The sequence below is a fragment of the Notamacropus eugenii genome, chromosome 3 (assembly GCF_028372415.1).
Source record: "Notamacropus eugenii isolate mMacEug1 chromosome 3, mMacEug1.pri_v2, whole genome shotgun sequence".
Lineage (NCBI taxonomy): Eukaryota > Metazoa > Chordata > Mammalia > Diprotodontia > Macropodidae > Notamacropus > Notamacropus eugenii.
Genome location: NC_092874.1, coordinates 154,797,503 through 154,820,053, shown reverse-complemented (window position 1 = coordinate 154,820,053; position 22,551 = coordinate 154,797,503). Strand labels below are relative to the sequence as shown.

The window sequence follows — 22,551 nt, the reverse complement described above, 5'->3', positions numbered from 1 at the left end:
GCTCCATGTATTTTCTCATGCCCTCTTTACACTAATACATAATAAATACTTGTTGAATTGTGAATATACGTATACATGCAACTTTACATATGCACGAGTTTAATTTAGTAGTTTAATATAAAATTATAATTATCAAGTTGGCAAATTTTTATATGACTTTGTGTTTAAATATTTTATTAATACAAATGGCACAGACTGACAAACATAATTGGCACCGTATAGAATATTTGACAAAAATGTGATCAAATAAAAGGGTAAAAAGACATGAAATTCTGGTTTTAAAAACTTGAATTACAAAGGAAAGGTGAGCATACCTACCCACCAAGATACATGTTTTGACCCTTTTCAGTACACCTTCAAGACTGCCATCAAACCCTGCCTTATAACAAAGAAAAATAGCTAAGCTAAAACAGCTATGAAAGTGACAGCATATGAAGTACTCTATGCCTTTGACAGTGTATAAGATACTCTGTGCCTGCTGTCATCTACCTTTCTACCAAGGAAAGAGAAATGTATTCATCATTTTCTCTCTGATTCGGAAGTTACTCATTACAATTGATCAGCAACTGTCTGTAAGTGTTGTCTTCTTTTACATTTTTGTAGCTATTGTGAATATTATTTTTTCTAGTCTTGCTTTATTAGACATCACTACGTATGAGTCTTCCCATATGTTCGTTTTTTTCTAGGTTCCTTATATTCGCCTCCTTTTCTTCTTGTGGCACATATTCCACTTCATACATGGCAATTGGTTCAGGCATTCACTATTTAGTGGGTACCTACTTACTTACCAAAGGTCACATAGTTCATAAGCTTTTGGTCAAAATGCTATTCCCACTTTTTCAGGTAAATCAGCCACTTCTGCTGGTGAGCAGCTCTGGACCTGGCCCTAATTCTCTAAAATGCCTTGCTTTGAACTATCCTGCAGCCTTTGATTGCTGTTATAAGCCTCAGCTGACCCTTTAGCATAACCTTTGTACCAAATACTTGAGGCCAGTTGGATTGTACCAGAGTACTGGGCTCAGCCATTGAAAGGGCTTCCTATCCAAGAGCAGCCCTATTGTACCGAATTGGAAGGAGCTGCCAGGCACTCCCTAGTCATTATGATTTCTGGGGACCTTAGTTATAAAATGGAAATAATACCATCTGCTCTGTCTGCTTAGGGGTATGGTAAGGATCACATAAGAAGTATGTAAAGTGCTTTAGGCAAGCTATATTAGAGTGCATCCTGGATCATCTCCAGTCATCCTGAGGAATATCAGGTCACTGGATTCAGAGGCTCTGGAGGAGACCTTTGGTGACCTGCACAGCCCTCCCTCACTCAAAACAAAGTCAAGTACAAGTCATGTCATCATTTCTCTGATGGCATGGTCTTCTTCAGCAACTTTCTTACCAACGCAATTTTCTTTACTATAACTGAAAAGACTGCTATGATTGTTTTGGATATATTAAGCTTTCTGTTATTGACCTTGCAATGTTTGCCTAGGAGTGGGATTACTGGGTCAAATGTTACCTATGTATCTGTGACTTCTCTTGAATAATTCCAAATTGCTTTTAAAATAGTACAATCTACATCTCTTCCTTCAATATTTTAGTATGTCTGTCTTCCCCTAGGACCTAGAAAGATTTTTCTATCTTTTATCATCCTTCGTATTTTACTATGCATGAAGTACTAAAACCCCAGTTCTTTTCATTCTTATTCCTCTTTTTCATTATTCCAAGATTTTCTTATTATTTCATTGTTGACAGTTTGAATTTCTTCTTTTGAAAGCTCTTCATATCCTTTGACCATGTATCCACTAGGGGTATTCTATTGGATCATAATCTCTTCCCTGAAACTATATTCTATATAATTTTCATTTTAAAAGAAAACCTCTTACAAGCTTTATTATGATATCATTGGTTCTGTGTTCCAAAATTCTTAGAAAGTATTCTTCTATTTTCCACCTGGAAGAAGAAAATAGCTGCTTTGTACATTCAGACTACAGAAATTGTGTTTGTGTTGCTGCTTTCGGAGCTGAAATTGGAATACAAGATTATAACCTTAGCATCTTATTTTCCTGTCAGTTATAAACATCCCACGCAACTTGGTTAGTTGTGGAAAATTATATCATGCATCTGGGGCTATATGCAAGCAATGCGAATGGAAGTAATCTGTCCCTTCCCAAAAGAAGGGAGGACAATGTGCTCTAACCAAATTGATCAAATTCTACACGTTGTTTCGTGCTTACTTTTTAATATGGTCTTTCTTAAACTGAGTTGTTGGATTTCTAAAAAGTGGTGGTGGTGGTTGTTGTTGTTTTAAAAGAAGATAAAGACAAACTAATTCTACTGTATCCCAACCACATTATAAATATCTCCTTTGTAATGTATCTTGCAGGAACATGCAAATTACAAGGGTAGTGAGAGCTGCAATTGAGAAATGGTCTTCTGTGTCTCTAAGAACTGCTTAAGACAATTACTATAGGTACCAACTGCTCCCCACATTTCTTTCAGAAATGTTTCAGAAGATTATCTAAAGAAGCTGTGCTGAGGCTTAATCTGTCAAACTGTGTTAAACTGACAGATTGCTAAACCCCAAAAAGTTCATCCCCAAAAGCCACTAAAATTAAATGTCTCATACAAACTTGCAAAACCTGGAAATTCATAGTTCTATATTCAAGTGTCCAATATTTTAGCACGATGAAGGTGCCACATTAAAAAAATGTTAATTCGACACTCTGTGGTGGCTCAGCAGTAGTCTATTAATACTGAATTGTGGATGCATTTACATTCATCTGAGATGCTTAGAAGGTACTCTTCAGTGAAATGAAGGGAAGGATGAAGGAAGAAACCAGTTTAGGTGGAAAAGGAAAAAAAGTCCCCTTGTTAAGTGCTTCTAGCTTAAAAGAATCTCTGTACTAAATGTTTATAGATATTTTGCGTCTAATTTTATTTGTGCCTGGAATAATGAAGTAGATGAGAAAAATAAAGCCATTTCTCTATTTGTTTAACAATAAGCAAGGTAGTTAGGGGTGGGCTGGTGTTTTAAGCTTGTGTCTTGTCTCTTTTTTTCTACTGCATAAAAAGCTTTGTGGGCCATAAGCAAGATTAAAGATGTAGGTCATATTGGAACGCATGCATCTCTTTGTACCTAAATTAGATGGATAAATAAATACTGACTGGTCACAACAGATTGTAAGATCGCTGAGGGCCGAGACTGTTCCATTTTTGTCCTTTGTCTTCCTTGTTTTCCCAGCACTTAGCATAGTACCCAGGGTATAGCAGGTGATAAATCTTTACTGATTGACTGATTGACTTTATATCCCTGGTGCTTGACAAAGTGCTTCTCTCACACACACACACACACACACACACACACACACACACACACACACACATACACACTCACTCACTCATACATGCTTACTTAACGTTTTTTGGTTTGTTGGTTAGGGGAAACATTCTAAGGAACTTTCTTCTATATGACTGTTTAGATTGATTCAGTCTTCCTTAGGACAGTTCCAAAAAGTAGTAAGAAACTCTTCCTGAGCATTCGATTTCTGATTTCTGTAAGGTGGAGGAAGAAGTCTAAAATATAATCTCTGCCACCCCATTTAGAGGGTAAGAAATAAGGAGGGCTTCTCCTAGAGCAATGAATAATATGTCCTTAGGCTAATGAGTTTAAGCATTTCCTTCTGTTTTACTCAGCAAATTCCATTATGAGATCATCCTGTGGAACATAGTAGGCACTTACTAAATACGTGTTGACTTGATTTGACCAGTCTGGGGAAGCAAAAAGTAGAATTCCATACCCTATTTTCTGCTACAGGTGATGAAGCTGAGCCCCAGAAAAGAGAAAGGACTTGACCACAGCCCCATAACTAGGAAGTGGTCATTAGTGAATGCAAAGGTCACATGGAGTTTGCTTCTCCTTTGGTTCTGGAATCAGTGAGGGGCTATGCAAAGTTAGATTAGGTGTTTTCTACCATGGGGGAATTTGAAGGTAATGGAAGGCTCCCAAACATCTTCTTCAGTGGCTAACCATGCTACCCTCCTCCCATTTCTGCTTTGAAATTCTCATTAAGATAAGAATCATCACTTTTAGAAGAAGGCTTTTAAAATGCCATTTTCCTGGGAGGATTTCTTGTCTCATAATGGAACCACATGGGGCCCCTCTGGTCTAGCCTGTACCTGAACAGCAACTCTTTCTGCAACATCTCTGGTAAGCAGTCAGCCAATCTCTGCTTGGATAATTCCATAAAGGAGAACTTCCTATTTCCATTTAGAGTGATAAAGGACCTTAGACATCATCTAATAGAAATTTTACACATCATGAAAGAAAAATTCAAAGGAATGAAATGACATGCCCAACCTCACCCAGACTATCTGACTCCCACTCTAGTCCTTGACCTCAGATATGAATAATAGTTATGCTACCAGAGGGGAAAATCCAGTGGGAAAGAACATGGTGTCCAATCCTGAATAGTGACAATTTTATTTCACAGTTTTTGCAGGAGGACTGAGATCTTTCTGCCTTGCAAACTACCATCAACTTTTAGGTATGGTGGGTCTTTCCTCTCCCCACACAAGCTAGATAAAAGGATTGACAAACTATGGTATAACAACCTTTCTAACTTCATCAGTCATACATATGCATGTACCAGGTGAGATTTGGCCTTCAGGCTTTAGTTTGCCAACCCCTTAGTTAAAATATGGGTCTACAGCTTTTTCTTCATGAGCTGGTATTCATTTCTTTGAAGTCTGTGTTGGAGGCTGGGAAAGCCATAGAGAGCAACCAAGTGAGAATGTACTGTAGATCTGTTGGTAGTCCTAGGGTATCTAAAACCAGTAGAGACCTTGGAGGGCATCTAGTACAGTCCCCTTATTTTATAAATAGGGAAACGGAGGCCCAGAGAAATTATGGGACTTGCCCCAAGGTTCCAAGTCACAAAGACTACATTCTCCATTTCTGTAATCAAAGACATAAAAGTCATCATAAAACTAACAACAGGTAACAAAGTGACAAACCTTTGCAACTTCTTAGGTGTTGGACTTATATTTTGTCTTTGAATGAAAATGTATAGTTACTTTCAGAAATGGTCTATATGAAGTGAAGATTTTTTAAGTTCCTATTAGAAGCTCTAGGCATTTTTGTTAACAGTTTTTAATTGGCAGAATACTTTCCTGAAGGCAGCTTCTACAAATTTAGAGGCTATTACATTATTAATTCTTGAAAGCTATCTTCTAGGAATAACCAAATAAAAACATTTCCGTTCAAATGAAATATCTCTCACTTATTCTGGTGACTGGTTTTAGAAATATTTAGAAGAAAAGTAGCTAAGGTTGGTTAATGAAATTGCTATTAATCATTATGGGAGAGAAAGCTGAATTCACAAGAACACGCTCTAATTTCCATCACTTTTGCTATGCTTTTGCCAGCACTGCTGTTAAAGGGTGGCAAACAAGTATATACGAAAAGAACAGGTTTGTGATCAAAATAATTCTTTTGCAAAACTCAGGAAGCAGTATCAGAGTATGCGAACTGTGTGCTTCCAACTGGAGAACCCTGTATTTGTAATAAATTCCTTTTGCTCTGGATGAGTTCTGCATTTTCAATGAGGTTAACTTGGCAACATTCTAGTTGATTTTAATAAAAATAGCTGCTTTGAGGACAGGGAGCTGAGGTTGCCAAATTTACAGCTGCCTTGCACAATTACTCTTACACCTCCTTCAGGGCTACTTAGAACCAGTAAGCAAATTAAGTGTATCGATTGCAATTTTTTTGGACTAACCTTTTTTTTTATAAAGGAATAAACTTGATTCCTTTCAGTATGTGTCTGTTCAGAGTGATCTCTTTTCTTTTCAGCCATAACACAAAGACAACATCATGGCTGGATCCACGACTTGCGAAAAAGGCTAAACCTCCAGAAGAGTGCAAAGAAAATGGTAGGTTATTAAGTTTTTCTGCTGTTTCTGGAATTAATTTTTAAATGTTTGTCATTATTAAAGCACACTTTACCTCAGAAGGGAGATCTGTAGTTACTGTTGGGAGACAGATAAGAAACTCGGCATTTCAAGGATGCCATGTGGTTGGGCTTTTTCTCTGTGCTGAATATCACACCCGGCTGTTCTCTGTTGGTTGTGTTTGACTCCTGGACTGACTTCTCCACCTACCACGAAGGACTTTTGTTTGCAGTATGTCTCTCTGGGGACTCTGATCTTTGAATCGGAATGAGATATGGTGTGTGTGGAGAACCAGCATGTGTTTGGATTATGAATAGGATTTGATTTATTCTTAAAGGTATAGTACTTTACCTATCAGTAGTTTAAGAGACAGCAGTAGTAATAATTGTGTCATTAAGAATATTTAATCGGCAACTTATAAATGAGGAGATGCCAGTCAATAATAATATAAAGGCAAACTTTTGGAATTATAAGCCAAAAAGTGATGAAATAGAAATAAGATTGAAAATATTTGAAAATCTTGCTGTAGTTGCAGCAATAAATAAATCTTTTTTTCTCAAAGTTACAGCACTAAAATAAACACTGTTCTTTTTTAGATATCAACTTAATTTCTTTCTAAATTAAATGTTTAAATAAAAGTGCATGTTTCTGATTAAATCTACATTATGGATTGGAACCAAAATTCAGAAAAAAGATTTCCTCATATATATTATTGTATTTCCAAAAGTTTATTAGTGTATGGGCATTGCTGTTATTAAAAAGCAACTGTTTTGTGAATCTAAAGATAGTTTTCATCAGTTTTGAGTAATCGATGAATGTAGGCTTTGTTTATTTGATCAGCCAATTTTACTTTGCATAGATAAAAGACTAACACTCATGATATTTGTAATTATTCAAAATACTGGGTCACTTGTTTGTTGTGGGGTCATTTCATACTTAGGGAAATATATCTGCTTTAAAGAGTTCCAAACTGTAAGAAACCTTTTCATTTTAGAAGTAATCCTGACTTTCTGAAAATCTGCATGAATTGCTCTATGATTCCTCATGTTGTGTTCAGTTTGTACATAAGCTAGGATTATTAGTGAATGAAAGCATGGTTATCTATGTATTTGTGTATAAATTCATGTACCGATCACTTATTTACATAAAAGTAATTTTTTCCCTAATGATGTGATTTGGTTACTTGACATTATGGACTTTTAAAAGTGATTAGCTTGCATTTTGGTAATATAATTAGATATGGTGGTGTCATTTGTGATGGTATGTAAATTTAAGTTACCTCAGCTGTTGTATCTCAGAGTTACTTGGATCATAGTTAGTAATTATTAGTTTTTCCTTATAAGACTACATATAAAGTGTTTTATGGTCCATTGACATTAAGCTCCTCAAATGCAGTTTATTGACTTTTCTCTTGTCTGAGTTTTTCATTTCATAATTCAAAGCTCTGGAGGTCAAAAAAGATTCTGGGGAAGGATATGAAGAGCAAGCATGGTCCCGGATTTTTCAGTGTTTATACTAGCCTTGTCCCTTACATGGTAGATACCTCATGCCAGCATCCTGTGTACCACTTTACATATTTAGAACCCTATAGTTTGTAATGTAAAGTAATTTCATTCATTGTTCAGATCTTGATTATTGTTTATTTTCATTTTTTCATAAAGCAAAGAACTTTGAATTATAAAATATGTGCTTTAAAAAAAAAGGTCAACTGAAGGTAGTTGGCATCCTGATCATTGAAATGAGGCTGAGAAGCTTTGTGGTGTAATAGAAAGGTCATTGCAGTGGGAATCAGGGTCAGATTCTAGTTCTGTAACTTATTATCTAGTTTTTAGGATTATGGATTGTGGAATAACTCTGCAATAAGGAGGAGTAAGGCTTATTTGGGAATAAAATATAAGAAATTCAATCTTTTTCCATGCCTAAAATTGTTGCAGATTATATATAGACAGATGTATAAGCATGACATTATATGTATGCATCTTGGCAGCTAGTGGCATAGTGGATAGAGTGCCATGCCTGAAGTCAAGAAGACTCATATCATGAGTTCAGATCTGGCCTCAGATACTTACTAGCTGTGTGACTCTGGGCAACCCACTTAACCCTGTTTCTCAGTTCCTCATTTGTAAAATGAGCTAGAGAAGGAAATGACAAATCACCCCAGTATCTTTGCCAAGAAAACCCCAAACAGGGTCATGAACATGACTGAAATGACTGAACAAGAATAAAAATATATAAGCAGATATAGTGTCACATGTAAGTATGTATGTACGTACATATGAATACACAAAATACATAGTCACATTTACTATTTTAGAAGGGGAAATGTCACAACCATTGAGTTCTCACAAAGTCCCTATGTAACAATAAGAAATAGCAGCTATCTATAGATCACAGTTTTGTAACTATCTAATGCAGGGCAGGGAGATATAGTAAAAGAGAAAGGAAGGATCAACTAACATAATCTATGTACAAACTTGTTGACATTACAAGAAATAGGGTTGTGGGCAAACATTCTTTTATGGTCACAAATCGGGTTAATATAATATGTAATGTTCTTGAGGTTACAATGGGAAGGGAAAACATTAATGGCTCAATGTAATACAATGTCATTACTGCAAAAAACACACATTATTAAAAAGTACTGACCATAGGTAAATAACCTCACCTTTGTATAGAAATAGCCACATACATATGCTGTGTAAAGACATATATAGCCTACTACCCAAAATACTAAATTTTAAAAGTACCTATGGTACTATGTTGTGTCAGTTTGAGTCTGTACATTTTTTTGGTTCAAGGAACCCATTTATATTCTAGAAAAATGGAACTGGCAAAAGTGTTTGGTATTTTGAGTGTCTTCACATACATGCTAGACCCTGAATTTTAGCATATTTGTGTAATGACTCCGTAGAGATGTCACAGAAATGCAAATGCCACCATTTTTCCAAACTAATTCATAAGATAGATCTGACTGGCAAGATCACATTAGGCCTCCATTCTCATGAGAAATCTGTATTTTGATTTTAGCTTTGATTTGTTCCATTCTGAGATCCTTCAGCTTTAAAACCATTCCTGGGTCAACTGAATTCAATCCACTCTTCTTTCTAAGGATAGTCCTACAAGTAGCCAGCAGACTAGGAACGTTCAATGGCCCACTCCTCTCTTAAAATTCCCATAGAGCCACATCTTTCATCATATTCCATCTGTGAAACAGGTAGCACATATATATTGTGAAATTTGACAAAAACTGTCATCCTAGTTCAGTTTTCTTGATATTACTAAAATCTTCCATTTTTCCTTCCAAGACACGTTAATGGAAAGGTAGAGCATAATGTGATAATAGATAAGTGGAAATTTGGGTTTTTCAAAGAAGGATGATGATTGTCTACTAAATAGGACGTGACTTTTATTCCATACTTAATTGGGTTCTGGTTGTTTCCTCAGTTAATTCTATGAGACTGACAGTTAAATTAAGGGATAAATAGCTTCCTTTTTGCAATTAAACTTCTCTTTTTAGACAGCATAGGGTATTAAGGTAGCTTTAGAGTAAGACTGTATAAAATGTCTTGGTGAGAGAATCTACTAGAATTTGAACTATGTTGAACTTGCTCCACTAATAACAAAACTACACAAGAAATTAGTTCTGTGGTTCATGGGTCAATACTTATTGTTTTTCCCCTTAAAGAGTTGTTATGGTCTAGTTTCTTATTTAATTCCACTTGTATATCAGTAATCCTAATTTCTCAAGAAGATTAAATATGGCCAAGGTAATTTCATATTTAAATATCTTTTTTTCTAATCTTTTAAGCTTGGTAAAGTGGTATTTGTGAAGCATCTTGAAATTTCCCCATTAGGAAGAGCAAAATAGAAGATGTCACAAACATTTAGCTATAGAAGTACTCTCAAAGATTCCACATTCATTTCTATTCAATTGATTATTTACAATTAAACGTTAATTTATGATAGCTTTTTCAGTTTTCATATTAGCTTTGACTAATATGGCAAAATAATTTGAGAGTACACTGGCAAAGAGAAAGAAATTCAACAGTTAAGCAATCTTTGATGGCCACCATATGAGTAACTCATATTGTAACATTTTTTGTCCACGTACTAGATTTTCTACTACTTGGCAGGATTCACCCTGATTGCTTAAGCTCTGGTTCATCTCCTACTTCCAACTGGTGAATATTCAGAGGCAGTCAAATAATTTAGAGTCATAGATATTCAAATAAATTTAAGAAAATAGATGTCTTCAGTAAATTTTCATATTATTAACTCAAAATTCAAATATTATTCACTTTTGTGTAGAGGCTATTTTGTCATATTTGTCCCTCTCTCTGTTCCTTAAAGATAGCTGTCCCTGATCTCTCACTGTTTTTCTCTTCTCCCCCCTTTTTCCCCTCCCTCCTTCTCTTTCACTATATATGCATATTAATATTCTATTTGAAATTTCCGTACAATATTTATATCTATCTCATTTTATTTGTGGTTTTTCACTACACATTTTCTTCTCTAAATCTTTAAGAGGTCAAGAGGTCATGCACGGTGGTGAAACCATTCCCTAATTCTTCAGGCAATTTTTGGTAGAATTGATCAACTGTAGACAAAAATCTGAAGGCTAAAAACATAGTAAGAATATTTGAGGGAAAAATATGTTTTTTCAAGAACAAGTTTTTAGTATTCCCTCAGAATTGAAGGGGGGTGGGAATAAAGGATAAACCATATGGTTGTTCTACAGTTTTTCCTTTTTTTTCCTATTTCTTCTTATTTTTTGAAATAAACTAGTTACTGTTCTTTTATTTTTAAACCATATCACACAGTAACACATTTTATGTTTGTAAACTAATAAAGTATTTAAAGCTATACAGTGCATTAAAACAGTGGGATTTTTTTCCCATTTTCTCAGTATTTTTGTTTTTTTTTAAATATGACTTCCCATGGCTTCATAATTTCCGTCTACGGTTTAGCTTTAGTTCTACCCAGTCTTTCTGCTGGAGAAAGTGATACACCTGGAGAGTACATGTTAATTTTACAGCCACAGGACTTGAGTCCAAATACTCCCTCTGACACTTGTCAGCTGTGTGACTTTCCCATGCAAATTGCTGAAGAATTTAGTCTCAGTTTGCTTATATACAAAAGGTTCATAATCATACTTGTTTTACAGAATGTGTATAAAGAAAGTTCCTCGTAAATTGTAAAGCACAACACATATGTGAGTTATCACTTACTCTGCTTGTGGCAGTGACAAAGGACCTACCCTTTCCAAAGGAACTCCTGGTCTGGGAACTCTCTCCATCAACCAACAGAAGATAATTCTTAGAAAGTTGACTGAGTTACTTAAAGGTTAAGCCACTTGCCCCAGGAATCATGGCTAATGGCCTAAGGTAGAATTAACACTCCAGAATTCCTTCCTTAAAGTCCACAACGTGTCTACTGTGATTCCTTTTGCCATCAGTAATAATCTCCTATTAATGGAATAGGACAATAGGGTTTAAACGTCTCCCAATCAGATAGGATATACAAAGTTCTGTAAAATTGAAAAACAAACAAAACTATAATTTGTCTATTTCTAATATTAAAAAAATTTAAATCTTTTCACAATGGAAGCATCTACAGACCCTCAGTCAACAACTAGATATTTAAAGTTAGCATGGCATAGAAGTTAAGAAAAACCACCCAGCTCATTTTCTTTTCTTTTTCTCTAATTAATTAATTTGTTTTCAGTTTTCTACAAGCACTTCCATATATTTCAGATTTTCCCCCCTCCCTCCCCCACTTTCCTCTTTCCTTCCCACCTCTCTCCCCAAGACAGCATACAGTCTTACAGAGGTTCTACACATACATTCTTATTAAATATATTTTCACCTTAGTCATGTTTCATAGAAGAATTAAAATGAATGGGAGAAACCATGAAAACAAAACAAAACATAACACAAGAGAAAATGGTCTGCTTCATTTTGCAATCCCAGTTCCATAGTTCTTTCTCTGGATGTGGAAGGCATTTTGCCTCAAGAGTCCTTTGGGAATTTTTTAGGTCCTTCCTTCACATTGCTGTGAAGGGCTAAGTCTACCAGAAAAATTCCTCACACACTGTGCTTGTTGCTGTGCACAGTGTTCTCCTGGTTTGGCTCCTTTCACTCAGCATCGATTCATATAGGTCCTTCCAGGTTCCTCTGAAGTCTTCCTGTTCATCATTTCTTATAGCACAATAGTATTCCATTACATTCATATACTACAACTTGTTCAGTCATTCCCCAATTGAAGGGCATCCCCTTGATTTCCAGTTTTTGGCCACCACAAAGAGAGCTGCTATAAATATTTTTGTACATGTGGGATCCTTTCCCATTTTTATGATCTCTTTGGGATACAATCCTAGGAGTGATATTGTACCCAGCTCATTTTCTTTTGTTAATTTGGTTCTTTCTGATTTCACTGTCTGTTCTGAGGTTTGCTGGTGGAAACAGAGATTCTACACCATAAAACAATGTTTGCAAACAAGCTAATGACTGTAAAAAACAAACAAACATATTGCTTTTATGGATAGGGGAAGAAAAAATGAGCTCTTATGATATAAACCAATGCATGATTGATGGCTTAACCACCACACAGCCCAAAGTGCTTGTTACAATGTGTGTTCAACGGTGCTCTTCTTGATGCTCTAGCTAAGGATATGCCAGTGTTACCATTATAAACCCATGTTTTCCGGGAATTATATTTCCAATAGCTCGTGGTTTTATGTGCTTTTTGTAGGAACTCCTAAAGCTTAAAAATGTTCTTTTATAAGAAAAAAAGGCAAACATTGCTTTTTTGTGGACCATCAGTTCATAGGGCAGAACAATGCCACTTCGTGTTTGGAGACAGAAGCCACATGAATAGATAAGGAGATCAAATTGATGTAGGGCAGCTGGTTTTCCTAAATTGAGTCTCAGTATCCTTGTGAAGTGTACATTGATTAGATTCCTTACTATAACTCTTAGCTATAAAAGAGGAGAGTGTGTCAATATAATATCTTTTCTGAGTTTTGATTCTTCAAACCAAATGCTAACGTTTCATATTTACGAAATATTTTTCTCCCAGAAATATGAATAATCTTCATCTGTTATATTTTAAACTGTATCTCATTGTTTCTTTGACTCTAATTACTTTTTCCTTTTGAAATTCTCTGTATATTTCTCAGTCCTACCATAGGCTACTTTTTAAATTTTATTTGTCTTTGGAATAGTTCCATCATGTTCCTCAGAGGCCTGGTTTCTATGCCACTAGCCAAAGAATGGACTCCTCTTCTGCTACTTAGTTGTTTCATGATTTCGGATTAAACACTTTTTACATAGTTATTCTCTCAGTAAACACTGCAGTCTCTTTAATTATTTATTTGTACATTCGACAAATATTGAATTCCTCTATTATGCATTAGCAGAGTGCCAAGCTCAGTAAAGGTCACAAAGACATATCACACATGATCTCTGACCTCATAACTTCCTAGATTTATAGATAGAAAGGGAATCTCAGAGTAAATTTAGTCTATCCCACTCATATTACAGGCAAGAGGAGGAGGAGGAGAAAAAACATGGAGTCAGGAATATGAATATTGAGTCCAATGAATAATTTGGATGGATTGGAGGAAGAAAGCAAAAAGAAGGAAGGAAGGAAGGAAGGAAGGAAGGAAGGAAGGAAGGAAGGAAGGAAGGAAGGAAGGAAGGAAGGAAGGAAGGGAGGGAGGGAGGGAGGGAGGGAGGGAGGAAGGAAGGAAGGAAGGAAGGAAGGAAGGAAGGAAGGAAGGAAGGGAGGGAGGGAGGGAGGGAGGGAGGGAGGAAGGGAGGGAGGAAGGGAGGGAGGAAGGAAGGAAAGAAGGAAAGAAGGGAAGGAGGGAGGGAGGAAAGAAGAAAGGGAAATAAAGAAGAAAAGAAAACTTAAAGACAGTAGCGGCAATAAAGATAAAGAAAAGACAGGAATGCAATCATGTCAGATTGAAGACAAAAGAAGGAATTAGTTTTAAAATGACAGTAAATAAAAATAAGAATATAGAATTTAAAATTTCAAAGGACAGTGCTATCAAATAGCACTTAAAATTCATCCTACAAAGTATTGTACTTTGGATTAAATAGCCTCCACTTTAAGTTTTTCAGAAACTTCTCTTCCTTCCCTCATATCTCAAGGAAATTTCCCACTCTGCTCTTCACATCTACTGACTTTTCTGTCATTAAAACCCATATTAATATATTGTCTTTTTTTTCATTTTTACATAATTTGTTCCATTTTCTCTGGTATGCATCAAACTCATATTGTTCTCTAATCCAATCTATTCTCTTTCTTTTCCATGGACCTGTACTTTCATTGGTGCAGAGAATTCCCAAAGAAGAAATTCCTGCATCAAGTAGGGAGTCACGGGGATTTCTCTTGGGTCACTGAGAAATCAAATGACTTGACCAGAGCCATGTGACTAATATATGTTAGAAGCAGTAATTACACCCATACCTTCTTGCTTCTAAGACCAGCTCCCTATCCATTGCTTCCTGCTGTTTCCTGTTGCAAACACCAGTATATAAATAAACATCCCCACTTCCTGTCTCATAATAAACTAGAAAGTCTTCTTTTCTCCTTCATAATTTCCAAATTAATTCAAGATTCAGAAACATGTTGTAAAGGGGAGAGAAATGGAGTGAATGGCAGGAGACTAGATTGTAGTCCCAACTCTGCCACAAAAGAACCACATGGCAAGCCAATGATAATTACCCCGCAGGTTGCTCATTTCTAAAATGAAGCTTTTAGTTCGGAAGATCTTTAAGGCTAACTAGTTCTGGGTTGTTATTTTTTTAGTGTTGTTTTTGACTTCCTGTTGAATGTTCTACCTAATTTCCCTCTAAATCCACTCTGTTCTTTCTTCTTGGGTATATTGCCAAAGTGATGGTAGTGTTTTCTACTTTTTTTTCACTCTTATTTTTTTTAATGTTTGTTTCCCTGTAATAAGAGGCTGCATTGCACAGAGGATAAAGAATTGGCCTAAGCCAGGAAGACCTGGGTTCACATACTATCTCTGACTCACAATGACTCTGTGACCCTGAGCACATCCAGCACCCTCTTATTGCCCTTTGAGAAATTCCCAAAACCATAAACTGTAGAACAGTTGCCAACCTGCTTTGGCAAAGTCAGTGTCCTCACAATACAGTTCCCTCTTCCAATGAAATTAAAAGTCCAACTACCAATAACTAAAATCTTTATATAATAACTTTGGGAATGAGGCAGCCATGTCATTGAACTTCTTTTAGTCTGGAATCTTAAATAAAGTTCAGGGCTCCATATTAATGATATAGAAACCACTAAACCATTGGTGCCATCCAAGAGGTTATTTGTTTAGTACCAAAAACAATAATATGGGCTATGAGGACCATCATAATTTTCTTAAAGTATAAAAATATATGGCATGTAGCTATAGTCCTGAAAGTGTCATCCTTCCCTTTTAATTTTTTAAACTTAATTGACCAAAAAGTGGTTTCAATTTCTTGGGACTTTAACAAAAAATCTGTATATCATGCCCTTTTGGCCATTCAATATCTAAATACTTTGTCTTTGATTTACATGTGTGATACTGAATAAATCATTTGGGGGTGGATGGGTATTTTCTACTTTGGTTATATGTATTTACTTCTCCTGAAGTAGAACCATCACCGTGAACTTTAGCATTCTGTTGGTAAGGAAAGGACCTTTAGCTCACACTTACCTTTAAAGGTTGAAAAATTTCCATCTTTTCTTTCTTCATGATCATTTTGGACTTCCAAAGCCACTGGAAAATAATGAACATTTATCGTTATCATCACATTTATTACATTTATCATTATCATCATAAAATTAAATACATAGAATTAAAAAAGAAACAAACTTATTAAAATGCATTTATCAAAAAAATTAATGAATTCATGGATCCTATCTTTGAGCTTAAGAAGTCCTATCTTTGAGCTTATCTAACAGTGAATGTGTGTATATATGTGTATATATATATATATATATATATATATATATACATAAATACATACATACATACAATGCAAATAGTCCTACTTGTGATATCAAGAGAAAATGATGAAGGCCCCCAGTGAGCCAGACGGAGCCCTTAGGCTGAGCTGGTGGGAGGATATGGATAATAATTGCATAGGAAGGGCAAACAGATAGGTTGCAACATGTGTCATTGAAAAGAACATCCATATCAGTGAGATCATTTCATTAAGGTTAGAAAACTGGACGCTATTCAAGGTCTTAAATAGGGATCAAATATGACATACAAGATGACTTGGAAAAGGGGAAACTCTCTCCTTCCCCTAAATGCTCAGTTGTAGCTACTTTGACTTGCAGTCCTCCTATTATACTTCCCTTTAATGCTTGGTTCTGAAGGCTTATATAACATGTGTGTTTTCTTTCTCTACCAAAACAGAAAGTAGGTCTTCTCTTCATATCCTAGGGTTTATTGCAGAATAGAGTGGGTGCCCATGAAATAAATGCTGTTGATTGACTGACTCATTACTCTTGGACTGAGCTGCTTCTAAACATAGGCTACCCTCTTCTGCTGAAAAGTAGCTACATGGTGTGAAACTAGGAAGGAGCTACCAAAATCTTTTCTCCATGTGACCTCTTTTAACACTTCCACATAGAGTTGACAAGCAGCCCTATTTTGAGAGTTGAGTTGACTGTTTTGAAATTTACTTTTCCATTAATTTTAAAGGTACTGTGGGACAATGCAAATAGATTGGGAGACAGAAAAGGTAAGTTCAAATCCCAGTTCTTCTATTCATACTCTTATGAGTTTGGATAAGATACAACTTCTGTAGATATTAGTTGTCAAATATAAGGAGATGGACCGGAGGACTCATTTTCACCTTCTTTCATCCCTGAATCTTATTGTGTCACCAATTTTGAAAGAAGTATTAATATGTTTTTATATACCTTGCCTACTGTACTTTTGTGCTGGTTGTTTTTCAGGCATTTCAGTCCAGTGCAACTATTTGTGACCTCATTTGCAGTTTTCTTAGCAAAGACACTGGGGTATTTTGCCATTTCATTCACTAGCTCATTTTCTGGCTAAGGAAACCGAAGCAAACAGGGTTATATGACTTGCCAGGGTTACACAGCTAATACCTGTCTGAGGCTAAATTTGAACTCAAGAGTCTTCCTTACTTCAGACCTGGCACGGAGATACTTAGCTGCCCATGTACTTTTCTGTAGATGCAAATAAATTTCTGTCATGGAAAGCATACGAAATTTTGTCAGTTTGCTGTGGAGATGCAGTTTTACTGAATCAATGAGAATTATTGTAAGTGATTTTCATTTCCAAAGAACTTTAATGCATATTCATTTTTATTTTTGCAACTCAGTAATAGAGGGCACAAGTAATATTGTCTCATTTTAATAGTGGAAAACACTGAGAAAAGCAAACGTTAAGTGTCTTGCCCCATGTAACATAACCTTAGTTAATAGCAGTCAGGACATGAATTCCTCCCTATGGTCTGAGATTTGTTGTATTAGATTCTACTGTCTCTATTAACTCCCAAATGCCCACTGATTTCTTAGAATACTGAAGCTGATTTCCAGTGAATCTTTCCTTCCAATAACTACTTCTGCAGCTACCACAAGTAGAAACAAAAAACAAAAACATCAGCATATGTTTATGGGTGATGCGCTTCCCATTATTGTGCATCTTGAGAATTCATGCTCAGTACATTAACCAGTCAGGATGCTTGAATTCTCCCTCTCCATTCCATTGAGTTTATAACATGCCATTAAGTGGAATGGTATTGCCTTTACCATACTCTAGTACCAGCCAGTGCACATGGTACCTGCCATTCTTAGAAATACAGTGCTCCCTTAAGGATGGGAGAATTTGCCTGAAACTTATTAAATGCTTAGTCTGTTTCAAAGTGGAAGTCAGTCCTCCCAAGAAATTCTTCTGTATTAAAAACATGTTCATTTACCTCTTTTTGCTGCTTTGGGATACATAGATTATGGCTCTTTAGTTTTTATTAACATATAGTCTGTTGCATTGTCCTGAATATTCTTGATGACTGAGGAATTTGTCTTGATTTGAAGGTCTTCTAGTTCAAATAATTCTGTAATTACCTGTAATTGTCTGATAACCTGGAAAATAGGCAGTTAAGAGGCACAGTGAATAGAATGCTAGGGCTTGAGACAGGAAGACTCATCTGGCTTCAGATACCTACTAGTGTGAGACCTTGGGCAAATCACTTATCTCTGTTTGCCTCTTTCCTACTCAGTAAAATGAACTGAGGAAGGAAATGGCACACCACCTCAGTATCCTTGCCAAGAGAATCCCAAACAGAGTCACTAAGAGTTAGATACAACTAAAACAACTCAACAACACCCTGGAAACATACTTGCTTTGGAGTCAAAGAAACTGATTTTGAATCCAACCTCTGCCAATAGTAGTAGTAACCTTTGAAAAATAGTAAGGTCACAGATCTAGAGCTGGAAGAGATCTGAGAGGCAATTTAGTCCAATCCCCTCATTTTGTAAATCAGGAAACAGCCCCAAAGAGTTTAAAGAAATTGTCCAAAGTCACACAGGTAGTAAGCATTAGAAGTGGGATTTGAATTCAGGTCTTCTGTCTCCAAAGTCTCTACTCTTTTCCATTCTATCTCTTCCTGAGTTTGTCATTTCTCTGTCTTTTAGCCCCAGATTTTTTTTTTTTTTTTTTTGGCTATTAAATGAAGTTAGACCACCTAACCTCTCAGGTTGCTTCCTGCTTCAAATCTAAGATCCTATATGTGATATATGTCTACAAACCCATCTTTCCAATGACACTTTAAAGGAAACTTGGATACATTTAGTCAAGAAGTATATATTTTGAGAGCAGTCTAAAGTACTTTGGAAAATTGAATTTGACATGAAAATCTATAAACTATAATTATAAGAATTTATAGAATAGTAGGGCAAGAGTGTCAACTCACCTTGAGGAATCGTTCCCATTGGTTTTTGTCCAGAGAGTGGGGGAAGGTCCAAAGTAATACTCTCCCAGGGTATACCAGCACACTTGGCCCAAGCCCTATATTTATCTATGAATATTACTCTCAAAATTTTGATCATGACAAAGAAATGCTCTTCTTGCTTAGCTTAGGAGGCAGTTTAACCTCTTCCAAGATACTTGTGGCATATGTCCATATGAAGAAAATATTTACTTTAACATTTATCAATGATAGTGCATATATAGTCCTATAACACCAATGCAATACCCACAGCAGTTGCTATGAATATGAATGCATATTTCCAGGGTAAATTCACAAAATATAGTAAACTGTCTTCCTCAAAGGCAAAATCAAAATATTTATTTGGGACATCATTAGAATGCCAGAAGGTAAGATTTGGCTGGGTACTTATCACTAATCCAGGGAGCACCAACATCTTAAACCTTCTTTCTGTTAATCCTCCCCAAAAAAACAAGTTCCCCTAGACAAATTCCTCCCTCTGCCCACTCACAGCCTGCTCTCTGTCTCTCTGCTTTGTCTGTTTTCACTCTCTGCTTGTGCTCACATTCTCTCCCTCCCTCCTCTCTCCCTCCCTCTGTCTCTCTGTCTCTCTGTCTCTCTGTCTCTCTCTGTCTCTCTCTCTCTCTCTCTGTCTCTCTGTCTCTCTCTCTCTCTCTCTGTCTCTCTCTCTCTCTCTCTCTCTCTCTCTCTCTCTCTCTCTCTCTCTCTCTCTCTCTCTCTCTCTCTCTCTCTCTCTTCTCCTTCCTCCTTGGACAAGCTCCTCTGAGTTCAATGCCACCATGTGACCACAGGCTCCATGTGTTAGGTCTATTAATGAGTGGGGAAGATCTTCCCATTCTATTAACATTACAAGTCCATCTCTTGGCCCCTTCTTGTTGTTGTTAAATTACTTCAGTCATGCCTGACTCTTCATGACCCCATTTGCAACTTTCTTGGTAAAGATACTGGAATGGTTTGCCATTTCCTTCTCTAGATCATTATACAAATGAGGAAACTGAAACAAACAGGGTTAAGTAACTTGCCCAAGGTTATATAGCTAGCAAGTGTTTGAGACCAAATTTGAACTCAGGAAGATGAATCTTCAATCATCCTTATTATAGGCCTGGTACTCTATCCACTGCATTATCTATCTTTACCGACCTGGTCCCAGAATATGTTTTAAGATAATTTTAAAATTCCCTTAGAGATAAGTCTAATTATAAATCAAAATCCAAGAGTAAGTGTCTAAATCCTGTTCTCTTTTCTTTAACATCTTCCAATTCAGTCTTTGACTTTTAAATGTTAACTAAGCATGACTATGGATAGCTGATGAATAAAAGCATACCTAGGGGCAACTAGGTGGCACAGTGGCTTGAGTGCTCAGCCTAAACTCAGAAAGACTTCAAATCTGGCCTCAGAAACGTATTAGCTGTGGAACCCTGAGCAAGTCACACAATCCTGTTTGCCTCACTTTCTTTATCTGTAAAACGAGCTAGAGAAGGAATGGCAAACCATTCCAGTATCTATTCCAAGGAAACCACTAATGAGATCACAAGGAGTTGGACATGACTGAACAACAACAAAAAACTTGCCTGAGTATTTCCTTAGCAAAGGAAACTTTGGGGAAGTTGGAATTCTCACATCACTAACCTCCCCACTTCACTACCCACACTGTTGTGAACATCTTCTCTTGTTTCCCTTCCTTCTCAGCTGACTTATTTTAAAGAAGACATAACACATGTCTTTTAAAGAAACACAATACATTTCATTCACAAAGGAGCATCATAAAGTGTCCAAAATGTAATTTCTTGATGTAATTAAGTTACCCATGTTTTGCTTTGGATCCAAAAGGATTGGTACTTTAGATTGTTTTGGGAACCGAGATAAAAAGCAAAAGTTGTTTTTGCCCATTAGGCTGATGTTGCCTGGGCACAAAAACTTTTTAAACATTTTTTGGTCTGCCACTAAAAATTGTATATCCTTACATGGTATAAAGAATTTTAAATACATTTTAACTCTCAGAAGAGTTATTCACAGAATATTTATATCAGACCTTTCTCAAAAAAAGAGAATGCTGTTGGCTCTTTCACTGAGGATTCTTCAGTTCTTCCTTGTCTTCTTAGATAATGTCCTTTTCTATTGGCCATACTGAAAGGATTATCCAGAAAATGGACTTCAGGGATCTGTGCCATATATTTTGAACTCATTCCAATTTTGTGGAGTCAGAGCTCTACAATAAAACAGAATTTATTGAAAGATGTGAACTTGATGACTTTTTTTGGTTGTACTATTGTTTTCAGATAATAGGTTAATTCAGCCTTGAAATAGATTTCAGAAGTCATTAGGCCCACAGAAAGTCTATTTCTATCCTAAACCTTGTACTTGTTCCATTCTATCATTTATAAATACCCACCCTCCCCATACTACTTATCCCTACTTCCTTCTCTTGTTCCTAGCATCATAAATTCAGACAACTACCTCTGACCACTTCCTTTCTCTTGCTCCCCAAAGCATGCTTTTCTTTTTCTCCATTAGGTCCACATTTCTGATTCATAGTAATGTTGTCCTAGTTTCTATTAGGTCCTTGGCATGTGGGTCATTGTTTATTTCCAGGGTTGAGCTAAGTGATACTGTTTAAGTTTCCTTTTTCAGAAATTGCAGAGTTGCCAGACAGGACATAGTTCAAGTAAATGACCTGGTAGATCTAATTTTGTGTTGCTTTGAGTAAAAGTTATGAAATGAAGAAATCACTCAGTACAATAAAGTCATCTCAGAAAACCATAATTTACAATTGGGTCAGTGTGGGGATTATTAAGTGAAGGATTTAGTGAGAGATGTGAAATTCAAGTAGAAACCCTAGTGTTAGAGGAGAAGAAAATGTATGTAAAAATTACTGGAAAAATAGAAGTTTAATTAATCTTGTTAATCACAAGTAATCATTTTTGTGGTCACAAGTACACAAATATAAGACCTTGGAAATAGCCAAACAAAGATTATATCTCAACAGGAAAAGTAGAGTGCCTTTTAAATCATGAGCTTTCCATTAGATTCGAATTACTTCCTATTTGTAAATCCTAAATTTGTATTTTCTTCTTTTGTCTTATTTCCCATTATTCTCTCCTTCTGTCAACTTCAGCTATGTATCTGACATCTTCAAAAGCCCAGTAAAGGACAAAATTCCCCACATGATCCTCCAGAAAGAAAGCTACTTCTTCTCCCTGTGCTTATTCTTCTGGAGTATGGGTTTTTTGCCATCATAATTTACAATCTAGGGGTTAAATTAATAGGGCTTATTACCTTAGTGATTTATGACTGATTTTCTCTAAAATATTTCATTTATATTTATAGTAGTTTTATAGTAGTTAACAATGGTTTGAGAACACATATACTTTGCTATATGTGAATATACAGTTATTATGTTTTAATGTTCTTTGTTTTGTTCTAGTATTGACTGTGCATGTAATTTAAGAAAAGGTTACAGAGCTTCAATTTTGAATAAATTTGACAGCAGATGATACTCTGATGGGCATATTTTTTAAACCTCTTATGTGAGGATTTGTCTACATAAATCTTTAATATTTTAGGTGGTGTGTTTCTTTTTATTCAAGACTGACTTCAATCTTAGATAATGTCCACAGGA

At 36.0% G+C, this 22,551-nt stretch overlaps 1 protein-coding gene across 9 annotated transcripts in view; it reads left to right on the top strand.

The window, feature by feature from the left end:
- MAGI2 (membrane associated guanylate kinase, WW and PDZ domain containing 2) overlaps positions 1-22,551 on the top strand; it is a 1,687,880-nt gene that overhangs the window by 1,136,074 nt on the left and 529,255 nt on the right. For all 9 annotated transcript variants that reach the window (XM_072653189.1, XM_072653194.1, XM_072653195.1 and 6 more), the window contains one exon: positions 5,846-5,925. In XM_072653189.1, coding sequence (XP_072509290.1) covers positions 5,846-5,925 — 80 coding nt within the window. The remainder of the gene's footprint in view (positions 1-5,845; positions 5,926-22,551) is intronic.